Source organism: Eubalaena glacialis, chromosome 11 (assembly GCF_028564815.1).
Source record: "Eubalaena glacialis isolate mEubGla1 chromosome 11, mEubGla1.1.hap2.+ XY, whole genome shotgun sequence".
NCBI lineage: Eukaryota > Metazoa > Chordata > Mammalia > Artiodactyla > Balaenidae > Eubalaena > Eubalaena glacialis.
Genome location: NC_083726.1, coordinates 4543467 through 4564247, shown reverse-complemented (window position 1 = coordinate 4564247; position 20781 = coordinate 4543467). Strand labels below are relative to the sequence as shown.

The following is a 20781-nucleotide window of genomic DNA, read 5'->3' as shown; positions in this document are numbered from 1 at the left end:
CTTAAGAATATTTTTCAGGGTCCCACAGACTGGAAACTTCTAATTCAGGGTTTGTACTTAAGTGAAGGTATAATTTATAATAGAAAGTGATTCGTTTTAAGTTTTTTATTATGCTACTTGTAATAAAATACTATTCTTTTTTAAAAAATATTTATTTATTTATTTGGCTGCACTGGGTCTTAGTTTTGGCATGTGGGATCTTCGTTGTGGCATGCGAACTCTTAGTTGCGGCATGCACGTGGGATCTAGTTCCCCAACCAGGGATCGAACCCGGGCCCCCTGCATTGGGAGCATGGAGTCTCACCACTGGACCACCAGGGAAGTCCCTAAAATACTATTATTGACGAATATTTTCTCCCTCCCCCTCAAAACTTTATGGACCCTTTCACTCATTGATCTGTGCTCTTTTTTTTTGGTCTTTGATACTTTTGTCTTTTTTCCCATCCCTCTGCTCTTTCTGGCTGTGTAGGACGGTAATGAGTGCTTCAAAGAACGGCCAGTTCTGGAGATCAGCACCTGGGCCTGGTTCAGTAGGACTCCGGCTGGCCTAGCTGGGGTCGCTCACGCAGTTGTGGTTATCTGGCTGCTTGCCTGGCATTGAACGGTCCCTCATAGCCTTGCAAGCTTGTCGAGTGGATGGTGCTGGGTTGTCAGCTGGTGTGCTCTCCATCGGTGGCCGTCCAGGAGGCTAGACTGGGCTTTAGGAGGCTGAGTTCCAAGAGGGCAGGCTCCAGTGTCAACGTGCTTATCAAATGCTAGCTTGCTTGTTTGCCGACATCCTATTGGCCAAAGAAGTCATATGACCAAGCCCGGAGTCAGTGAGAGCAGGACTGACTACACAAGGGCCAGGGGACCAGGAGGCATGATGGAGCGGGGGCGGGGAAGTCACTGACAATCTGGCGCAGTGGAGTTAGGGAGTTGGGGAGCGGGACTTTGTTTTGCTAGCTGTAAATAACAAGTTTGGTGTTTGTAGTTTACTCTGTTTTGCATTAGACTCAGTTTGGTGAACATTTATTTAGTGCTGGACGCTAGGGATTCAAAGGATAAGGCAGTCTCTGGCTACTCTGAAGTTCATAAAATACTCATGATCTCAGATTTTAAGCAGAAAATATCCTATTCAGACTTTTATTCATGGCTTTAAATAAAAAGGACAGGAACTGCTTATACAAATCTGTGTTGGGGCCTGATTTTGCTTTCAGAAAATGCTGATAGGTCCTTGAAAAAAAAAATGGGTTGCCATGATGACTTGGCTTTGGGCCTGCAAACTGTGGTGACGACATCATCACCAAGGAAACCAAAAGATGCAGTGTCTGAAAGGTCTCTGAAGGCTTTTGTTCCTGTTGTCTGGAACTTGACTGGCTTGGAGGAATGGTGTTGGGGATGGGAGCAGAACCCCAGAGGCTTGCCCACCTACAGAAACTTCTAGGATCGGGCACTGAGTGCTTTGGAGGGAGATCTCCTGCTTGGCCCTTGGTTTAAAAACAAGGAGAGATTTGGGGTACTTGCTAAGTCATTGTGAGATTTGGCTCGGATAATTATGCTGCTGAAAGAACAGGAAATGAGGTAATGTCTTTCAACATGCAGTGTTATAATGAACTGTAAATGTCTAAATATGGGCAGCTATGCATTTCATCATTACATAGTTATTGTGTTGAGATTTAATGTAATTGGGTACTTTCTGTGTTGGCTACTTTGATCCTTAAAGACACCCATCGGTATTAAAGTCTAGAGGCTCACCTGCCTATTGAGTTTGAAGCATGTGCGGTTCTGTTGGACGTGCTGCGGAGCCGGCTCCAGGCCTTCATCACACTCAGGAGGAGAATGAGTTTTGAGCGCTTAAGCCAGCAAACCACCACCCAGGAGTGCAAGCTGTCACCTGTTATATAAGTGCTCAGTACTTGGAGTGATAACTTGTTCTTTTGGAAAACTTTGAAATCACTTAATTTTGGAGTTAAGTCCAGCCCACAAAAGTTTAATTTGTTCATACTTTTTTGCAGATGTGTAAATTCAATGTTTAGGTTTTCCATTTGTATCTATCTTCATATATATATGGAGCATCGAAAGCAGCTGAACAATAATTGAAAGAACTAGAGAGGGATTTTTTAAAAGTTCTTCACAATGGTGACAGTTTGGGGCATGTGATTTCTTAAGTCATTGGTTGACCAGTGACTGTTTAAAAAATATTCTAAAATGTTTTGTAGAGCAGGATGAGGTAAAAGACTCCTTTCCAGGTGGGAAGGAGTAACTATTTTCAAGTGATGTAGATTATTTAGGGGAGCAGGATTGGGGGGCAATTGGAATAGTCAGCCGGTAAGCATCTCGTATTAACCTTTCATATAGGATTGAACAGGAAGAACTCTGAGTTCCGTCCTGCAGTGGGAGATTGAGAAAGGAAGTCTGTGGCCTCCTGAGCTCTGTGACTCCAGAGGTTGAATCCGGAGCATCTTTCCTGTGAGAGGTTCCCAAGCTTTCAAAACTCGGTCAGTTAGCAAGATTTCCTATTTCATAGCTGTTAAAACTGAGGATCGGTGAATAGTTAGGTCAGTCATTGAAATCTCCAGGCCGGGCCCAAGGTTGCTTATACTCGGGATTATATAATATAGTGGAAAACCTCAATATTTATTCCTTTCCTTAGAAAATATCTAGTAGAAAAAAACAAAAATGAAACAGTCTGACCTTTGATGACTCAGATAGTAACTCCATAGCGGGAAGGGGTTAGGGCTGAGCACCAGCCTTGGGCAGGTGACAGGCATCAGGGAACAGCACTTTCCTCGCCTACAGACTGTTCTCTTAACGTTTGGGGAAAGGTCACAGACACCTTTGGGAGTTTGAAGGGCGCTCTGAACCCTTTCCCATGAGCGGGAGGGAAATGTGCGCAGGCACCTACGCAGAGTTCTGTGTGCATTTCCAGGGGATATTCTTACGATCCTGTTTAGCTTTAAAATCTAAAGATGCTCATAGACTGATTAAGCCTGGTTTCCTTCCCCTGGAAAATTATTTTTGGTGACCTAATTCTAATTTAGGGGGAAAAAAAAGAGATTATACATGTGAAAAGGTGGTTTTCAATTAGTGCTGGTTAGGCTATGCAAAGCAGGCACTTATGTATTCTGCTGACCACTTTTCTGGAAAGCAGTTTGGCGGTAATGTGCTGAGATATTTTACAGAGTTCATATTCTTTAACTGAGCAATTCTGCTTGTCAGAAATCTCTCCTAAATAAATGATTTCAAAATAGATGAAAACTTTGTGCACAGAGATGGTTGTCAGAGTGTTATAGTAATGCCTTACATTGGGGAGGTAGGTAAAGTAAATGATAGCATATCAGTAAGATAGACTTTCATGTATGTTGCTATTACATTTACATTTAGGAATAGTTTTGAATAACATAAGAGAAATGCTTTTATTAAAATGCATGAAAAAAGTAGGATATGACCTATGGTCTCAAATGATGTAAAAATTTTAAAGGAAAAAGTCTAGAGGGAACTCTACAAATGCTAACAGTCATTGCTTGTAGGTAGTAGGATTATGGGCTTTTTAATCTTTATTTTGCTGTATATTTCCTTCTTTGCAGTAAATGTTAGGTAGAGAATTGGGGGGGGGGAATATGATTCTGGAAAAATGATAGAACATGGAGATAGTTTGGCAATAGAGACCTAGCTGATTCGAGAGCCGTGTTTTATGTAAGCTAAGAATTGACCTTTTACTTCGATTATTCCTTTGGACTGGATTTCAGTACGGCCAAGGGGAGGCCTGGCGTCTCCTCGGAAGACTTGCTGGGCGTGTCGTGGTCCGTCTCAGTGCACCGCTCGGTACCCTCGAGAGCTCGGATAGTCCTGGAAACCCGTGTGTGGCTTACTTTATCGTGCCATTGCGTTGTCTTCCTTCCGTGATAAGTCGTTTGTGTTCGTGTCACCTGGAAGCGGTTCTGGAGCAGAGTCATGAAGGGGCAGTGAACACACCCAGTGCTGAGCCACTGCACCACCTGCGCTCCCTCACACTAGTTTCCCTTCATTTTCCCTCCAGTGTCGAGCTTCGCAGAATCTGGGTCTGAGACTTTGCCTGGCCTGTTAAGTCACAGAATTAGGAATGGGGGCTTAGGAACCATTTTGGATGTACGTTTTTGTATACGATGCTTTTCAGTTATTCTAATTTAAAGAAAGCTCCAGGACCTTTGATTTTAATTCCACCTCATCTCTCTTCCAGGGTACTAATAAAAGAACTTTCATCTGGGAAGTAGAAGTCGCTTCTGACCGATTGCTTCTGAATCTCTTTAGGATTCACAGATGGATTCCGTGGAAAAGACAACAAACAGAAGTGAACAAAAATCAAGGTAAATGAAGTCAACTGCACCCTCAAACAGGTGTATAGCTTCCATCACAAGTCTCCTTATATGTTATTTGGTAGCTGGGAGGGTGAGTGAAGTGAGAACACCGGCTGGGGAGGGCGTCTCCGGGGCCAGGTAACTACCCTTTGCTCCAAAGTAAGGAACGTTCGCAGAGGCAGCTCTCTTTCTGCCCAAGGAGGCGACTGTCGCCTGGCCTCCATACCGAGCAGCAGGTGACCAGAGGGTCACGTCTAAGGCTGGGGGTGCCACGTTTCACAGGAAAGAAACCTCTGACTGGGAGTGGGCGGGTTACACTTCTGTAAAGTGACGCAGGAAAAGGAGCTGCTTGCCGGGGAGTGGGTTGCAGAGGACCAGCATTTTGCCAGGAATTTTCTTTTCTGTCCCTGTAATCAGGGATCATTTTATCATCATAGTTTGTATTTACAAGCTCTTTGCAGTTTTAAAGGAATTTAAATTGCTGAGATTTCTTGTTCACAAATACATATCACTTAAACGTGTGCTCAACACTATGGGGGACTCGAGATGAATAAGACAGTACTGTCCCAAGTCCCTTAGGAATGAGGGTAGAACATGTGAGATTAATACACAAAAAGAAAAGTACACAGGCTCCGTCTTGCGGTTACTGTAAGTGGGGGGATGATGCGTGTGTGTTTGTGTCCGGCACGGGCTGTGTTTGACCTGACGCCTCACGGATGTTCCCAGACTACATTGTTTTCTTCGTGGTTGCAGTACTTCCATGTTGGCTTTCATTCTTTCCCTCCCTTGTTTTTAGTAGAAAGTTTTTAAAAAGCCTCATCCGGAAACAGCCCCAGGAACTGCTCCTGGTCATTGGGACGGGAGTCAGTGCCGCCGTGGCCCCAGGGATCCCCGCCCTGTGCTCGTGGAGGAGCTGCATCGAGGCCATCATCGAGGCCGCGGAGCAGCTCGAGGTGCTGCACCCCGGGGATGTGGCCGAGTTCCGCAGGAAGGTGACCAAGGACGGGGACCTGCTGGTTGTCGCCCATGACCTGATCCGGAAGATGTCCCCTGTAAGTCTTTTCACACAAGTGCGTCAGGTCTCACTGGGGACGCCTTGGCTCTGGGCCAGGTTGGTGAATGAGTCTAGCGTTTAGATTTCTCCAAGCCTGCATCGTGTCTGTTTCTCACCAAGTTGGGCTGACAAGCCAGAAATCTTTCAGTTCATCAGAATATCGTCCCTTTAAACAGACGGGGTGCCGAGCACAGTGTGGGCTCCTAAAACAGTCCATGTTAAACAGAACCTGGATAGGGGGCTTGTCTCAGGGAGGTCGCCGTGCTGCTCTGGGGACCAGCCTGGTGATCTCACCCTCGTTTAGCGAAGGGACGGAGCAGCCAGGTCTGCGTTTGGTCCAAGCAGGCCAGCCGCATCCCTTCACATGACCAGGGCTTCCCAAACATTGTAAGATGGGAGAAGATGGAGCTTCTTTGTCTGCAGGTGGAAAGGATCTAGCAGAGGAAGAGCGGTTGGTGATACAGGGGACACTCACTGAGTGATGCCCTGGAGCCAGTGGGGCGGGTGCAGAAAGGGCTGAGCTCACACAGGTCACAGCCAGGTCGTCATCGTACAGGACGCATGCAGGGAGCTAGACGCTGTGGCCGAGGCCCGAGGCAGCTTTCTTCCCCTTAGGTTTGTTGAAGAAGTATAGCCGTCATCTGAGAGTTGGGGTGGGGAGATGTTGAGGGTTAGTTAACCGAGAAGAAAGCCTGAAAACTAGTACGCAGAGCTTCGGCTGCTGCAGAAAGAAACCCAAAAGTACATGGCTTGACTGTGATTGCGTTTACATTTCTCACATAAACATTTGGGCAGGCAGCCCCAGGGGAGCGCAGGGGCTTGACGGTGTAGGGAACCCGGGCCCACGTTTATGGCTCCGCCGTCTTCACCGTGCAGCCCGCACCTCGTACTCAAGGTTAGCTGCCCCGACTCCTGCGGTAAATGATGTGTGCCTGCCAGCTAGTGGGAAGGGGACAGAGGGGCCGTGCGTCCTCCCTTACGGGGGCTGACATGCAAGTCACTTTGTTTTCATGGCATTGGCCGGAGTTGTACATGTGGCCATATGTGGCTTTACCAGAGTCTGGGAAGTCGTTTTAGCTGGGTGACGATGCCAGGTATGGGTGTTGTATTAATAAGGGGAACTAGCATCATAGGGCAGGGTTTGGCTGCTGCTTGTTTTTGTAAATAAAGTTCTGCGTTCCTTTACACAATGTCTAGGGCTGCTGCTTTCATGCTTCAGGGCAGAGTTGAGTACTGGCAGCAGAGACTGTGTGACCCGCAAAGCCTAAAATAGTTTGCTCTCAGGCCCTTTCTAAAGGAAGTTGCTGAGCCCTGTCAGGGGAGGAAGGGGCAGAGTCGATGGACCAGAGAAGGAGCCCTGAGGCTCCTTCTGAGGCCATTCGTTCGAATAGAGGCCAGCTAGGTTGATGCTTGTTTAATCAAGGAGATGAATATTTGGAGCTTTATCTTATTCTCCTCTTTACTTTTGTGTATTTTTGAGACCTTCCATAAAAAAAAAGAGTTCAAGTGAGGCAGTCAGAACGGTTGTGTTTTCCTCGTGTGCAGCGGGTCGGGAACAGGTGCGGAGTAAGTGGAGAGCTGGTTTTGTCAGGGCTGGGGTTTTGCCCAAGGATTTCAGCAAAGCCAGGGAAGGGCGGGGAAGATGAAAGCGAATTTCAGGAGTAACTGTAGTGTTACATTATGGAATCTCGGCTGCGTAATGGGGGAAGTTAGGCTGGCGGGGGAGGGAGAGACAGTGGGTCAGTGCCATGGGTCCTGGTGGGGTGAAGTCCCCTGGGAGCCGGGGTGCTAAGAGTTGGGCAGGTGGAGGGAGAGGCGGGCCAGGGGTTCTGGAAAGGGTCCCGCTGCTGGTCCTGATAAGGTTTGGGGTGTGGATGGCGGAGATGGGACAAGATCGCTGGAGGAGGGCGATGGAGGCATTTAGAGGCTGTGATATAGGAAGGATCAGCTGCGTGGATGTGAACCCAGCGTGAACTGTGACAGAAGCGCAGCTGGAGAGACTCGGCAGCGAGCGGGTGCCACCCTCGCATCCTCCCTGGTCCGGAGTGTGCGGGTGCCAGGGACGTGGGGAGCTGGTCTTCAGGGCAGAATGAGGCGAAGGCTCACAGAAGCGTGCGAAGATGAGGGCTCACTGATGGCGCAGCCCCGGGAACAGCGGGAACAGCGGGGGTCTCCAGAGCGGGCAGGGATAGGAGAGTCGGAAGAGGGAGCGCTGAGCCCTGGGATGAGCGACCACCTGGGAGGACGTGGGGGACTCTGGTGGACGCTCCCGAGGCTGATGGCGGTGGTGACGGGGGCGCGGGGGGGGGGGGGGCAGGGGCCGGCAGAGGCGTTTCGTGTGAACGCACGGGCCGGGTCAGGCTCTCCCGCCCGCGCTGCTGGCCCCGGGGCAAGACTGGCTGAGGGGCGTGCATGTGGGAGTGCATGAAGCACCCTCCTGGTGCCGCACCCCGTTTCTCTGATCCCTTCACAGCACAGCTCTTCCGGGGCTGTTGTGTTCGCTGTTGCCCGCTGCCCGCCACCCCTCGGAACCCAGCCCGGCCGGGCTCCCCCGAAGCCTCTCTGGTCAAGGCCACCAGTGACCTTTGGTGCTACATCCAGGGGCCCAGTCCCACTCCTAACCCTGCTGGGCCTCTCAGCAGCATGACATGCTGTCTTTCATCCAGTTCCCTAGAGCAGCAAGGAGGAGGAGACCAGTGTCTCTGTGGCTCTCGCGGAGTGGGGAGGGAGCCCCGGTCTTCACTATGGTCTTCAGGGCCCCACGTGATCTGGTTCCAGGTCAGCTGTCTGACCTCACCTGTGACACGTGCCCTCACTCCTCTCCGGAGACCAGGGCCCCTCGCCCACCCTCAGCCCCACCTGTGCTCTGACCTCGGTGCCTCGCGCTGGCTCCTGCCCCGCTTGGACCCCCCTCTCCAGAGCTGCCTCCCTCCCTCCCTCCGCGCTCTGCTGAGGCCGTCCCGGGGCCCGCTGGCCTGTTTACCCTCTGCCGCGCGGCAGCGAGCCCCCTTCTCTGCTGGGCTTCCCCGCAGCGTTGATCACTGCTGACGTGTTGGCACGTTACCTGCCTCCCTCCCCCAGGGTTTCAGTAAACTCTACAAGGTCAGCCGTTTTCTCTCTTTTTTAAAAAACCACTGCATCCCTGGCGCCTAGAGTACTGTCTCCTGCCTAGGTGCTCGGGGGTGGCTGAGAGATGGCGGTTTTGTAACTCCGGGTCCACCTCTCCATAGCGCACGGGCGACACCAAGCCCAACTTCTTCCAGGACTGCCTGCTGGAGGTCTTCGACAACCTGGAGCAGCACATCCAGAGCCCGCTGGTGCTGCAGTCCATCCTAAGCCTGATGGAGAGGGGCACCATGGTGCTGACCACCAACTACGACAACCTGCTGGAGCTCTTCGGGCAGCAGCACGACAAGCCCATGGAGTCTTTGGATTTGAAGGACAAGAGCAAGGTGCGGCCGGGCGCCGGGGCGGGAGGCGCGAGCGCGGGCAGAGGCGCAGGCGTGTTTGCACTGCTGCCGTGCTGTGGCACGAGCTGTCACCTCCCAGCAGAGGGCCCGTCACAGGAAAGGTGCTGTCTGCTCGCGGAGGCTCCTCTCCCCGCTGGAACGAGACGCGGAGGGCCTGGGACGGGGCGCTGCCGCCAGCCCCTCAGGACCCCTCGTCTACCTGCTCTGGCTTCCGGTTTGCTTCTGTCCTGCACACCCGCAAGGGCTCTGTCATCGTACGAGATGTGGGTGATAGAGGCTATAGTTCAGGAAAGCAAGATCACCTGTAGTCCTACTGCTGTGAATTTTGGTTAATTCGCTTATTTATTTATTAATTAACAAACTGGGATTGCAATACACGTCAAGTTTTTGGGCTGATTTTTTTCCCTTAATATTATACTGTGAGCATTTTCCTGTCATCAAGCTGTCTTTAAAAGCATGGTTTTAAATGTAATTTCATTGTGAGACTAGATTATAGTTATCATTGTGAGCATATTTTCACAACTATAAATAACGCTACAGTGAAAATTCCTACACTTTTGATAAGTTCCTGGAGAACTGTTAGGGTCAAAGGGTATGACCATTTTAAAGACAAACGATGTAAATCACCCACGTGTTCTCCAGGAAGATGTCCAGTTTACACTCCTGCAGCTGTGTGAGGGGGACTCCGTCTCCCATGTCTTGCCAGCACGAGGCGTTACTAAAAAACCTAACAAAACACATTTCTCCCATTGGAAAGGTGCACATTTTACGCTTTTATTTCTTTTATTGCTAAGGTTGACCACAGTTTCATTGCATCGGTTGTATTTCCTGTGCGCCGTGTGTGCCTGTGGATTTGTACGATCGCTGCCGGCTACGGCTGCTGCCTGTTCCTGCTTCACTGCTGGCGGGCAGGGGGTCCCAGCCGCGCTCCACACGCAGGGACACCGAGGCCCGTTGCAATGCTGTCTTACTCGGGACCCGGGGAAGTGTGGGAGCTGCCCTTAGGCGGCCTGTCTCCCGGCGCTTGGCTGAGGAATTGTGACGGGGCCCCGGCTGACGCCGTGAGCGGCCCCTCCCCCCGTGACACGTGGCAGGACACCTGCTCCCGTGTCGGAGCAGCGTGGCCCCGTCTGCGGGACTGCTCCCTGCTGTACCGAGGGCCCCTGGAAATAAGCTGCACGTGGCAGGGAACAGAAGTGCTGGCTCCTCCGCCTGCTCGTGGGGGGCTGGGGGCAGGGGTTAGTCCATTTGTCTGGGGTTGTCAGTCCGACCCGCTGACGTGAAAGCCCCTGGCGTGGAGATAAAAGGAATATACGTGATGTGCATCTTCTGTATCTTGAAATGAAGCCAATTTAGAGCTATTTGATAAATTATTTTTTCTGTATATGTGTATTTTTCTGGGTGTACAAACAATGTATACCTAGCAGTAATTAAAATAAAACATGTGACTTAGAAGTGAAAGCCTTCATCATCTCCCTAAAGTCATCAGTCTTGACAGTGTGCTATAAGCTGAGATGTTAAAGGTATTTTCTACGTAACAGTCTCGGTCTCTGAAGAAGTTCTTTTCGACATGGCAGGACAGGAATAAGTAGCATTTAACACCTGAGTTTCTCTTAGGTTTAAAGGTATAATTATAAATTGAAGCATCTCTCTAACTGTGTCCCAGGTAGGTCTGAGAGGCCATGAGTCACTGTGGATATTTCCTCTTACACCTGTTTTACATACCAGCGTTCTTCCCCTGTCTGGCTTGCTCTTTGCTAGGTCCTTCAGTGGGCTAGAGGACACATGAAGTACGGAGTTCTTCACATTCACGGCTTATACACAGACCCCTGCGGGATGGTGTTGGACCCATCGGGATACAAAGACGTTACTCAAGACCCAGAAGTCATGGTATGCCCATCCTGACTAGGCCCCGGTTGTACCCCTGGGGCTGCGGGGCGCCGGTCTGAGCAGGTTCCCGGCCTCCAGGCCTCCTGCCCCTCGGGTCACGCCGCTGCTCTCAGCTCTGTCTCCAGGGCCCGGCACAGGGTCTGGCACCTTGCACAGATGCTCAGTGAACGTTCCGTGACCCTCTTGCTCAGGGTCACAGTTACGTTTCTTCAGCGTGACTCACAGGCCCCCACACGGTCTGCAACGCTCTTCTCTGGCCACTCCTCTCTACTCATCTTTTTTCTGTGTTCATTCAGGCATCTTCTTCCCTTTCTCTATTTAGCAATCTCTTTTAGCTTTCAAAACCTAGTTTTAAAATTTCATTCTCTGTGAGGCTTTTTTGATATCCTGGACAAAATGAAGTGTGGAGAAACTGCCTGCTAGCTTTTTATAAACTCATTTATTATGGCACTTAAGAAGCCACGGGCCTTCACTGATTCGCTGATGAGCTCAGCGTCAGGCCCTCCCTCCCTCGCCCCTACGCCCTGGGCACAGGGGTGACGCCCCTCAGTGGCACCAGTACTGCGTGGGAAGAAGTTCCTTGCCGATACTGAACCTCTCTCTGAGGTGTTTGGGTGTCTGAACTGGTGATTCTCTGCTGCGTGCCTGAGTGACCCCCCCCTAACAATCTTTGTTTCCCTCTACGCCCACTCCCTTGGGTCGTTGTCACTGGTCCCCTCCTCAGCTCTCCTGCCCGCACTCCCCAAAACCCTATTCTTCCGAGGCCAGGCCCCTCTCCGCAGAGTTCCCATCTGTGATTCACTGAGACAGAGGTTAATTCCAGGGCATTACATATGCACAGCTTGGAGCTGAAAGAAAATTTCATGCCCTTATTTTATGTTTTAATCATTTAAAATTGTACATAATTCTAGAAGATTTGAATTGAGTGACTACACTGACGAGATGGTGGGTGGGGAGGGGTGGGCAGTAGCGCATCTGCACGGATTTGGGGACGTGGATTTGGGGCCTGGGCCGTTTACCCTAGCTTGCAGAGGAAGGGGCCCCCTTCCTTTCTGCTTTTCTAACTTTCCTCCTCTGTGGCTCTTGGGAAAGGCCGGTTAGGGAGCAGTGATTTAAAATCGCAAATATCTAGCTTTACATCATAAGATTCCACTCACTTTCAGATGAGCATGTCGATCTCCTCGTTGGTTCTTTCACAGGAAGTCCTTCAGAACTTGTACCGCACCAAATCTTTTCTGTTTGTGGGCTGCGGAGAGACCCTTCGTGACCAGATATTCCAGGCCCTCTTCCTTTATTCGGTGCCGGACAGGGTGGCTTTGGAGCACTACATGGCTGTGCCCAAGGAGAGCGAAGACCATTTCTTTAAGCATCAGGCGGACATGCTTCTGCATGGGGTCAAGGTCGTGTCCTACGGGGACTGTTTTGACTGTTTTCCGGGGTACGTGCAAGACCTTGCCACTCAGATCTGCAAACGGCGAAGTCCAGGTATGGGATTTTTTTTTCACTTTTCAATATACAAATCTGATAGGATTCTTCCGTTTTGTTTTTTTTTTTTTCCCCTTTTTTGTAGATATAAATTACATACCATAAAATAAAATTGAGAGGTAATTTTACATACCATTAGATTCACCAGTCTTCTAGTTATTATTTTTTTGAATGTCTCTGTGTACTTTAAAAATAGAAGACTAGGGTTATTGGTATGATAGTAATAGCGTATAAATAGAACGTTATAGTTAAAGCTGTGCACATAGTTGTGCGCATCTATTCGTTACAGATGACATGCCATGCGTCAGATTACCTTAACCGAGACAGAAAACTGCGCAGCCAGCTTCATCAGCTGTGATACTGACAACCTGAAAAATGCAGATACCTCATACCTTTATCCTGTCACTACATTTTAAAAGTTAAAACACAGCAGCACAAAATGATTTCATGAAGACTTTTATTTCTTTTTTAAATAACATCTTTTCCCTGTTCTGCCGAGTGCAACACACCTTTTAAGTAATTGTCCTTGGCCCTTCTTTGGGGAATTGATCATCTGCCAGGAATGACCAAGAGAAGTGAGCACTTCTTAAACTGGTCATCTTGCCATAAGGGCAGTTCATGGCTTTGAGTTTGGTGTCATAAAACATGGATGACGGCAAACTTCAAGAGGTCTGTATTGGCTGTCATGTCACGGTAATAGGAAACCCAGACGTGGTCACCCACGCAGTGGAATTGGGTTAACCACAGAGCTGCCTGCATGTGACCGGCCATGAACTTGAAGACTAGAGAGAATGCGAAGATCACGGGAACCAAATGCACAGATAATCCAGCAGTCTAGCTTCTTCCCACTAGTCCTTTTCCGAATTGCTAATAATTAGCAAGATGGACTGACTTAAGTTGCATTTACATTAATAAAAGTGTCATTAGGATGGCAGTCAACTTTTTTTACTAAGGGAAAGAGCAGGGAGCCGACCCTTGAGCTGTGTTACACACTGCTGTGAATTTTACATTCTTGACCTTATTTCACTTTTCGTCACAGTATCCACTGCTACTAAGTAGATGATCTTAGAGCTGATGAGACAGGCTCAGAGAGTTAGTGCCCAGGTAATTTGAAGCTGGGGCTGGGGTCCTGGACTGACAGCAGAGTGGAACATGCCTTCAGGGTGTCCTTGCACGGGCCTGCGCGCCGGCCCGCAGGACCTCAGCCGGGGCTCCCGCGCGTGCCGCCGATGGCGGGGCCCTCCGGTCCCCACCCAGGCCCCCTTTTCCAGACCCTGGCCGCTGAGTGGATTTGACAGGCTGCTGGGGGCTGAAGGCTGTTTGGACTTGTAATGTGTGACCGTGTCCTCAGGGACATCTGTACGCGAGTTCTTGAGGTGCTTCTCCTGTTGGGAGAGGGTGGTGGGTCAGCAGCAACGGCAGTCGTGGTGGCAGCTCCCCGCGCCCGGGCTGTCGGGGGCTTCACACGTCGGGGTTCAGTCCTCACGTCGGCCCTGGGGGTGGAGAGGAGGGGCGGGAGCCGGCGCCGCTGCCCCGGCGCGCAGAGCAGGCTTCAGGCTGGCCCGGGCCTCCCCCCTGCGTCACAGCCGGCCTCGCCTCCGTCTCCACCGCCGGCCTGACGAGGAAGCGCTGTGGAGTCGGTTGTGCTGACTGTTCTCCTTTCTTCCTCAGATGCCGATCGAGTGGACAGCACCACGTGGTTCGGTAAAGCAGATCTTGGTTTTGCCAGCCTGTTTTTTGCCTACATGTTCCAGTGTTTTCCTGCTCTTACTTCTAAAATCATAGCTGTGTTTCTCACATTGAATACTTAGCCCGTGTTGTGTCAAGACATCCCCGCCAGAGATGATAGGTGGCAACACTTGCGTGACGGTCCCTTGAACTGGGAAGCAGCTCTGTCAAACGTGGGCCATCCACTGGTGCCAGGAATAATTTCCTGTCCTGGAACCAAGAGTCCGGGGGAATTAGAACAAGAGTCTATTTGTATCATACCATTGGGTCTAAGATGTAGTTAATTTTTTTTTTTTTTTAAACATCTTTATTGAAGTATAATTGCTTTACAATGGTGTGTTAGTTTCTGCTGTATAATGAAGTGAATCAGCTCCATGTATACACATACCCCCTCCCTCCTGGGCCTCCCTCGCCCCCGCCCCCCGCCCTAGGTCGTCACAGAGCACGGAGCTGGGCTCCCTGTGCTGTACCGCAGGGTTCCCGCTAGCTCTCTGTTTTACACATGGTAGTGTATAATTTGACCCATCCCCTTCAGAGATTTTAATTGCAAAGGTTCTAAGCATTGGTGTAAAATTTTCTATCTACTACGTGGTTGAAATGTCCATACTCATCTTGCAGGGCTCGACTCTGCCCATTTATGAGTTACCAGGTACGACGGTGCTCAGAGGCTCCCGGCGTCCACCCTGGGGTGAACTTAGTGCCAGGTTTCCCCACGCTGGTCAGTCAGTTGGGTTAGAAGGGGCTCTGGTCAGTGGAGCCGGGGGCCTTGCAGCCCCGGTTTCCCTGCCCCTCTCAGCAGAGCCACAGATAGAAACTTGGTAGTGCTGCACGGGCTTCAGTTAAGGAATCGTGAAACAGGCGCGCTCAGCTTTCCGTTTCTCCCTTATCTCCGTGGGAAAGGACACATTTATTTTAGCTGTGTTCTCTGACTCCCAGAGTCATCCATTTCTCTTGAAAAAAGCATTAACTTGATAGACATCTGTAGCATATGGTAGGGATTAGTTGGTCAGTGCTTCAGTAAAATCAGATAAGTGTTTTTTAAATTAAAACAATTTTTTAAATTGAAGTATAGTTGCTGTACAATGTTATATGTTACAGGTGTACGATATAGTGATTCACAATTTTTAAAGGTTATATACTCCATTTATAGTTATTATAAAATACTGGCTATTTTCCCTGTGTCGTACAATATACCCTTGTAGCTTATTTTACACCTCATAGTTTTTACCTCTTAATCTTCTACTCCTATGTTGCCCCTCCCCCCTTCCCTCTCCCCACTGGTAACCACTGGTTTGTTCTCTATATCTGTGAGTCTGCTTTTGTTACATTACTAGTTTGTTATATTTTTTAGATTCCACGTGTAAGTGATACCATGCAGTCTTTGCCTGACTTACGTCACTTAGCATAATGCCCTTCAAGTCCATCCATGTTGCTGCAAATGGCAAAATTTTGTTCTTTTTTTATGGCTGAGTAGTATTCCATTGTATTCCAAGATGTATTCCACATCTTCCTTATCCGTTCATCGGTTGATGGACACTTGCACTTACTTCCATATCTTGGCAATTGAAATCATGCTGCTATGAACACTGGGGTGCATGTATCTTTTCCAATTAGAGTTTTTGTTTTTTTCCGATACATACCCAGGAGTGGGATTGCTGGATCATATGGTAATTCTATTTTTAGTTTTTTGAGAAACCTCCATACTGTTTTCCACAGTGGCTGCACCAGTTTACATTCCCACCAACAGTGTACAAGGGTTCCCTTTTCTCCACATCCTTGCCAACATTTGTTGTTTATGTTCTTTTTGATGATAGCCATTCTTAGATAAGTTTTTTAATAAAAGTTTTCATCTTTCAGGTAATGCATGCCAGGACTGTGCAAAGAGGAAGTTAGAAGAAAATGAAATTGAAGTTTCAAAGAAACTCAGACAATCAGATACTGGTATAATGTCTTTTCTTTTCTTTTTTAAAAAAAAATTTATTTATTTATTTTTGGCTGCGTTGGGTCTTCGTTGCTGCGCACAGGCTTTCTCTAGTTGCAGCGAGCGCGGGCTTCTCATTGTGTTGGCTTCTCTTGTTGCAGAGCACGGGCTCTAGGCGCACGGGCTTCAGTAGTTGCGGCACGTGGGCTCAGTAGTTGTGGCTCGCGGGCTGTAGAGTGCAGGCTCAGTAGTTGTGGTGCACGGGCTTAGCTGCTCCGCGGCATGTGGGATCTTCCCGGACCAGGGCTCGAACCCGTGTCCCCTGCATTGGCAGGTGGATTCTTAACCACTGCGCCACCAGGGAAGCCCTGTAATGTCTTTTCTTTTTTGCAGATTGGCCTTATTTGGAGGTGTTTTCAGTCATAGTGGTTTGGTTTAATGCCCCAGCCTCTTGGTCGAAGGAATGATACATAGATCATTCCAACTGCCCAGAGGTTCCTACTTTAACAATTTCTGTTTATTTAAGTTAGCATGTTATTGAAGAAAAACTCGCCAAGTACACAAATTGTAAGCAGCCCAGTGAGTTTTCACAAAGTGAATACACGATTGTGAAAACTCACTGGTTACCTCCAGTTCAAGAAACGAAACGGTGTCAGGAGCCTGCCCCCGCCCGCCCCAAGCCCCATCACTTTTTAGTCACTCCTTCACCACCTGAGGGTGACCACTATCCTGATTTATGTCACCTTAGTTTCCAGAGAAAACCACTTTAAATCATATGTTTTTTGTTACCTCTATCACTGAATGAGATTTATTTAAACTATTTAAATATTTAGTTGAACTGTTTATTTAAATAGACAATCTCGTCACCCCTAGGAAAGGGGATCTAGCTCACTCTTACCATTCCCTCCCTCTCCTTTTTGCAGGTTTCCATAGTCTGTACTTTCTCGTTCTTTAAATAGTGCACTTATGTTTTCTGACTTCTCAATATGAAGATGCAGCTGTAACGGCCCCTACCCTTCTCGCCTCCCCTTCCTCGTCTCACTTCCCGAAGCCCACCAGCTTTTATATCGTCAGTGTTGATCGTCATGGTCACGGACTGAGGGGAAAGAAGCCCTCCAGTTTGTCTATAGGTCGGTTCTAAAAGTTGGAAAACAATAGTTGCTTAAAAACACAGGAAGTATTTTTCCTGGTTAGCCAGCTGTGTGTTGTGTTCATGGGTCCAGTGCCATGACTGCTGTGCCAGCTGCAGGATGTGTTCTTAGTGTCAAGGTCCAGTGTGTTTCTTTCCTTAACATTCCATTAATCACGCTCCCATTTTTGGTTGTTGCGTATTGGTGGTGGTTGTGTTGCTTTTCTTTTTGGGGGGGTTTCTAGATTCTTTTCTTCTTGTTGTCCAAAAAAATCACATTTCACAACGTTTTTAAATGTACGTATTCTCTCAGTCATACTGCCCCTCATTTTCCGAGTCATCCCCTGACCACCTGCTCGTCCTGGACTGCTGCAGCCGTGTCACCCTGGAGCCCCCTTCCTTGCTGTCCTGGATTACCGCCAGGTCTGCCTTCTGCCCGCCACACCCCCTTCTGCCAGAACCTCCTCCGGTAGCTCCCCCGGCCCCCGCCCCCCGAGGACCGGCTCGTCACTGTTGGTTGGAGCGTGGGATTCTTCATTCATGACTCCCCCTTGGAACTCCGCTGTCTTAAGCGGCCAGGTTTCCTGTTGAAGAGGGTCTGCTGCAACCCAGATCTCTGTGATTTGTAGGTGACCTGTTCTTTCTTTTCTGGAAGATTTTAGGATCTTCTTCTTCCTTGATGTTTAGAAACTTCCTGAGGATGTGTATAGGTGAGCAAGGTTTTTATATACCTTGCTCAGTTTTTTCTTCCCTCCAGTTCTGGAATAATCTGTCTCCTCTGTTCCCTCTTCCTTCAGTCATATTAGTTGGGACCTCCTGGACTGATTTCTCCTGTGTTTTCTCTAATGTCTTAATTTTCTTCAAAAACTTTCTGGAGGATTCTCAAAATAATGTTCCACCCTTTTCTTTTTAATTTTGGGTGTTAAATTTTTATTTTGGGTGTTATTGTTCATTTCTGAGAGCTCTTGTTTTCTGATTTAGTTTTTCTCATAGCATCTGTTGTTTTAGGACTATGGTATCTTTTCAAATCTCTAGAGATACCAGAGACTTCCCTGGTTATCTGACTACTCTGTTCCTGAAAACATTAGAATAGAGGAGTTTCGGATAACAGAGTTTATTTATTAGATAAGAAAACCTCAGTAAAACACTCTTAAACACCAATATAATAATCCACCAAGAATTTCGGAGAGCTATGAAGCATTTAACCTACTACCAGTTACTTACCTAACATTTAAATTAGGTCCTCAGTGCATATGTTTGAGCAGTACTGTGATACTGCATTTTCCTTCTACACCACAAGGAACGTGTACTGTTGAAACAGTTTGTTATGGACACAAAAATTCATAATAAACGTTAAACAAATAAGCAAACACGGCAGGTTTCTCAGTGGCTGCCTGCAGAGTGAATTGGGCCCGGTGGGAGGAGGAGACAGGTGAGGTGGTGGCTCCTGCTGGCTGGCGGTGGTGGCGGTGTGTGTGTTGGTGAGCCTTTTGAGGGGCCGGCTGAGTTCCAACCGCGGCTGACACTGCGCCCACCCCCCTTACATTCTGTACAACTTCAGTGCACATATCTTTAGAGGAAGAATTCCATTTTCATAGTATTTTGGATAAAATTCTTTTAAGTCTTTTAGCAAATATTTGGATTGTGAATCCAGTAGTTAGGGACATCTGTAACTAAATAAAAAAAATAAAACCTAGTGTTCTTTGAGTTGTTCCCTCCGGGACAAGAGATTCTCTTTCTCTAGTCTCCTTCCTGCTGCGTGTTTCCCCCATGTCTGGGGCTCCTCAGTTGCCTGCCGGCATTTTAGAAGGTGGGCCCGGGTGACTGTTCCGCAGTCGGCTGTGTGGATTTGCCGCCGCTGCTGCTGCATATGCATAGCTTTTCTGTCCCAGGCCGCCCTCTGAATTGGTGGTGTGTGTATAGGGCAGCAGAGCGGACTGCCTGGTGGACTTTGCTCCAGAGCAGTGGGCAAGCCAGTCCGTGGGCTCCTCGGGGATCCCCTGGATGCCAGCACCCACACCTGCAGCCTCCTCTCCAAGCAGGTCTATGTAGAGAGAGCCCTCTGGTCTTTCTTACAGAAAGCTTTGTCCTGCTGGGCATGTGGGTGAGACCAAGGTTCACCTCAGTGCTGCTGGCCATACCTGCAGGCGGGAGGGCTCAGAGCAGCACGGCAGGCTCCCACCTGCAGGCAGTCCCGTTGTGCACACACCCTGAGCCTTCACTCTTCTCTGCAAGTCAGCAGGCTCCCGCCCTGTGTGCTGAAATTGCCCCTCACTGTTGACAGCCGCCCCCTCTTCCAGTCCACTGAGAAGGGGAAAAGCACGCACATTCATGGCTCGAGATTTCCATAGAGCTTTGCAAATCTAATGTTACCATGTACTTTGTCCCGTGGTGGTACTTGTAACTCAGAAAGCCATTTTTAGACAGTGGCCACTATTTCCATTATGGAGGTATTTTCAAAGTCTTTAGCACATAAGAAAAACCATAATCAGTTTTTGAAATAAAAATCCCATTGCAGATACTTTTTTAAGATCAACTTTAATGTTTTGGTATTCCTTTCTTTTTGTTTAAACAGATGATGCTGGAGGGTCTTGAAATCTTTAAAACCAATAAAACCTGCAACTTGAAAACCAGCCTTCTGTAACCACAGTGCCATCCCAAATGATGAGGAATGTTAGAGAACTCCACACAGGACCTCTTGATCCTGAACCGTCAAATACCCCAAAAGAGCCATGTGGGTGTGTGGCTCTCAGAGGCTGGGTGAGGGAGTTCCGCGTTGTGTTGAACTGCTTGGGAGGTGACGCATACACACGGCAGGTATCCTTTGTGAGGACAGATACACAACTACCTCAGGGACCAAATCAATGGGCAGGCACGTACCTGGTATTCCCGACTCCCATTTGATATGCCCTCTGTCAGGTGGTTTTTTTCTCTAATAAAAGGGGGAAAGTAAAGACTGTCCAAGCAACAGTAGTTGCCAAAGAGAAAATAAGACACTAGACACTTAAATCTTATAATTTTTATGGAAACATCCGTTAGTGTAGGAAAAAAATTAGAAGTGTGTTTGTTACATTGTTAAATAGTAAAGAAGGAATGGAAACTGGAGGCACTGAGTCCGCCAGTGAGAGCGGTATGTTTTAAGAATGACTTTGACCTGTAGGCTTCTTTGGAGTTGTGTAATTTCAGTTAGTACTTGGTCTCTAAAGAATGGCAGGTCTAACTGTTACTAAGACGTGAAGTCTCCAGGAGCCAGAGGGCCTTTTCAAAAGCACAGGTCAGTGTCCAAGTGTGTCATGCGATGGATAACTGAGAAATTACAAGTGGAGCTCAAGACCAAGTTCTAAACTTTTAGTTCAATTCCAAGCTTTCCAAGCCTTTATTCTATGGGTTAAGGTCCAACCTTTCTGTTCTTGTCTCTTAAAATCCTCTCCCCACAGCCCATATTAAAGGATTTGCACAGAGTGAAGTAGGCAAAACTTGTCAAGGGCCTGTAACACTTTAGACGTTGTCAGGGTTCGTGCAGGGCAGATGGCGTGCTGGGCTGCCTGCTCGTGCCCAGGGAGTTGCTCTGTGGCCCTGGCGCTGTCCCTGCTTGGTTTCTGTGTCAAGGCTGCCTGTCTTGTAGCTCCCCACGGGTTTAGGGAAAGTGAAGCATGAAGTTGGGATGTGTAGGGAATGAGAGAAAAGCCAGAGAGTTGCTTAAGACCTTTTTGTTTTTTTCTTTTTGAAGCATGGAAAACAAATCTTTTATGTTATTCTGGTCAGAAATAAAATTTTATCTTCAA

At 48.5% G+C, this 20781-nt stretch overlaps 1 protein-coding gene across 9 annotated transcripts in view; it reads left to right on the top strand.

The window, feature by feature from the left end:
• The window catches only part of FAM118A (family with sequence similarity 118 member A), a 26487-nt gene extending 5706 nt beyond the window's left edge, over window positions 1-20781 (top strand). Inside the window, exons 2-9 of one of the 9 annotated variants that reach the window (XM_061204583.1) lie at window positions 4202-4328; window positions 5119-5371; window positions 8604-8825; window positions 10605-10733; window positions 11933-12218; window positions 13890-13922; window positions 15804-15887; window positions 19572-20781. In XM_061204583.1, the coding sequence (XP_061060566.1) occupies window positions 4282-4328; window positions 5119-5371; window positions 8604-8825; window positions 10605-10733; window positions 11933-12218; window positions 13890-13922; window positions 15804-15887; window positions 19572-19591 (1074 nt within the window). In that variant the 5' untranslated portion in view covers window positions 4202-4281 and the 3' untranslated portion in view covers window positions 19592-20781. Of the gene's footprint in view, window positions 1-2340; window positions 2481-4201; window positions 4329-5115; window positions 5372-8603; window positions 8826-10604; window positions 10734-11932; window positions 12219-13889; window positions 15767-15803; window positions 15888-19571 lie in introns of those variants that run through there. The other 8 variants (XM_061204580.1, XM_061204585.1, XM_061204582.1 and 5 more) reach the window with 8 other exon arrangements.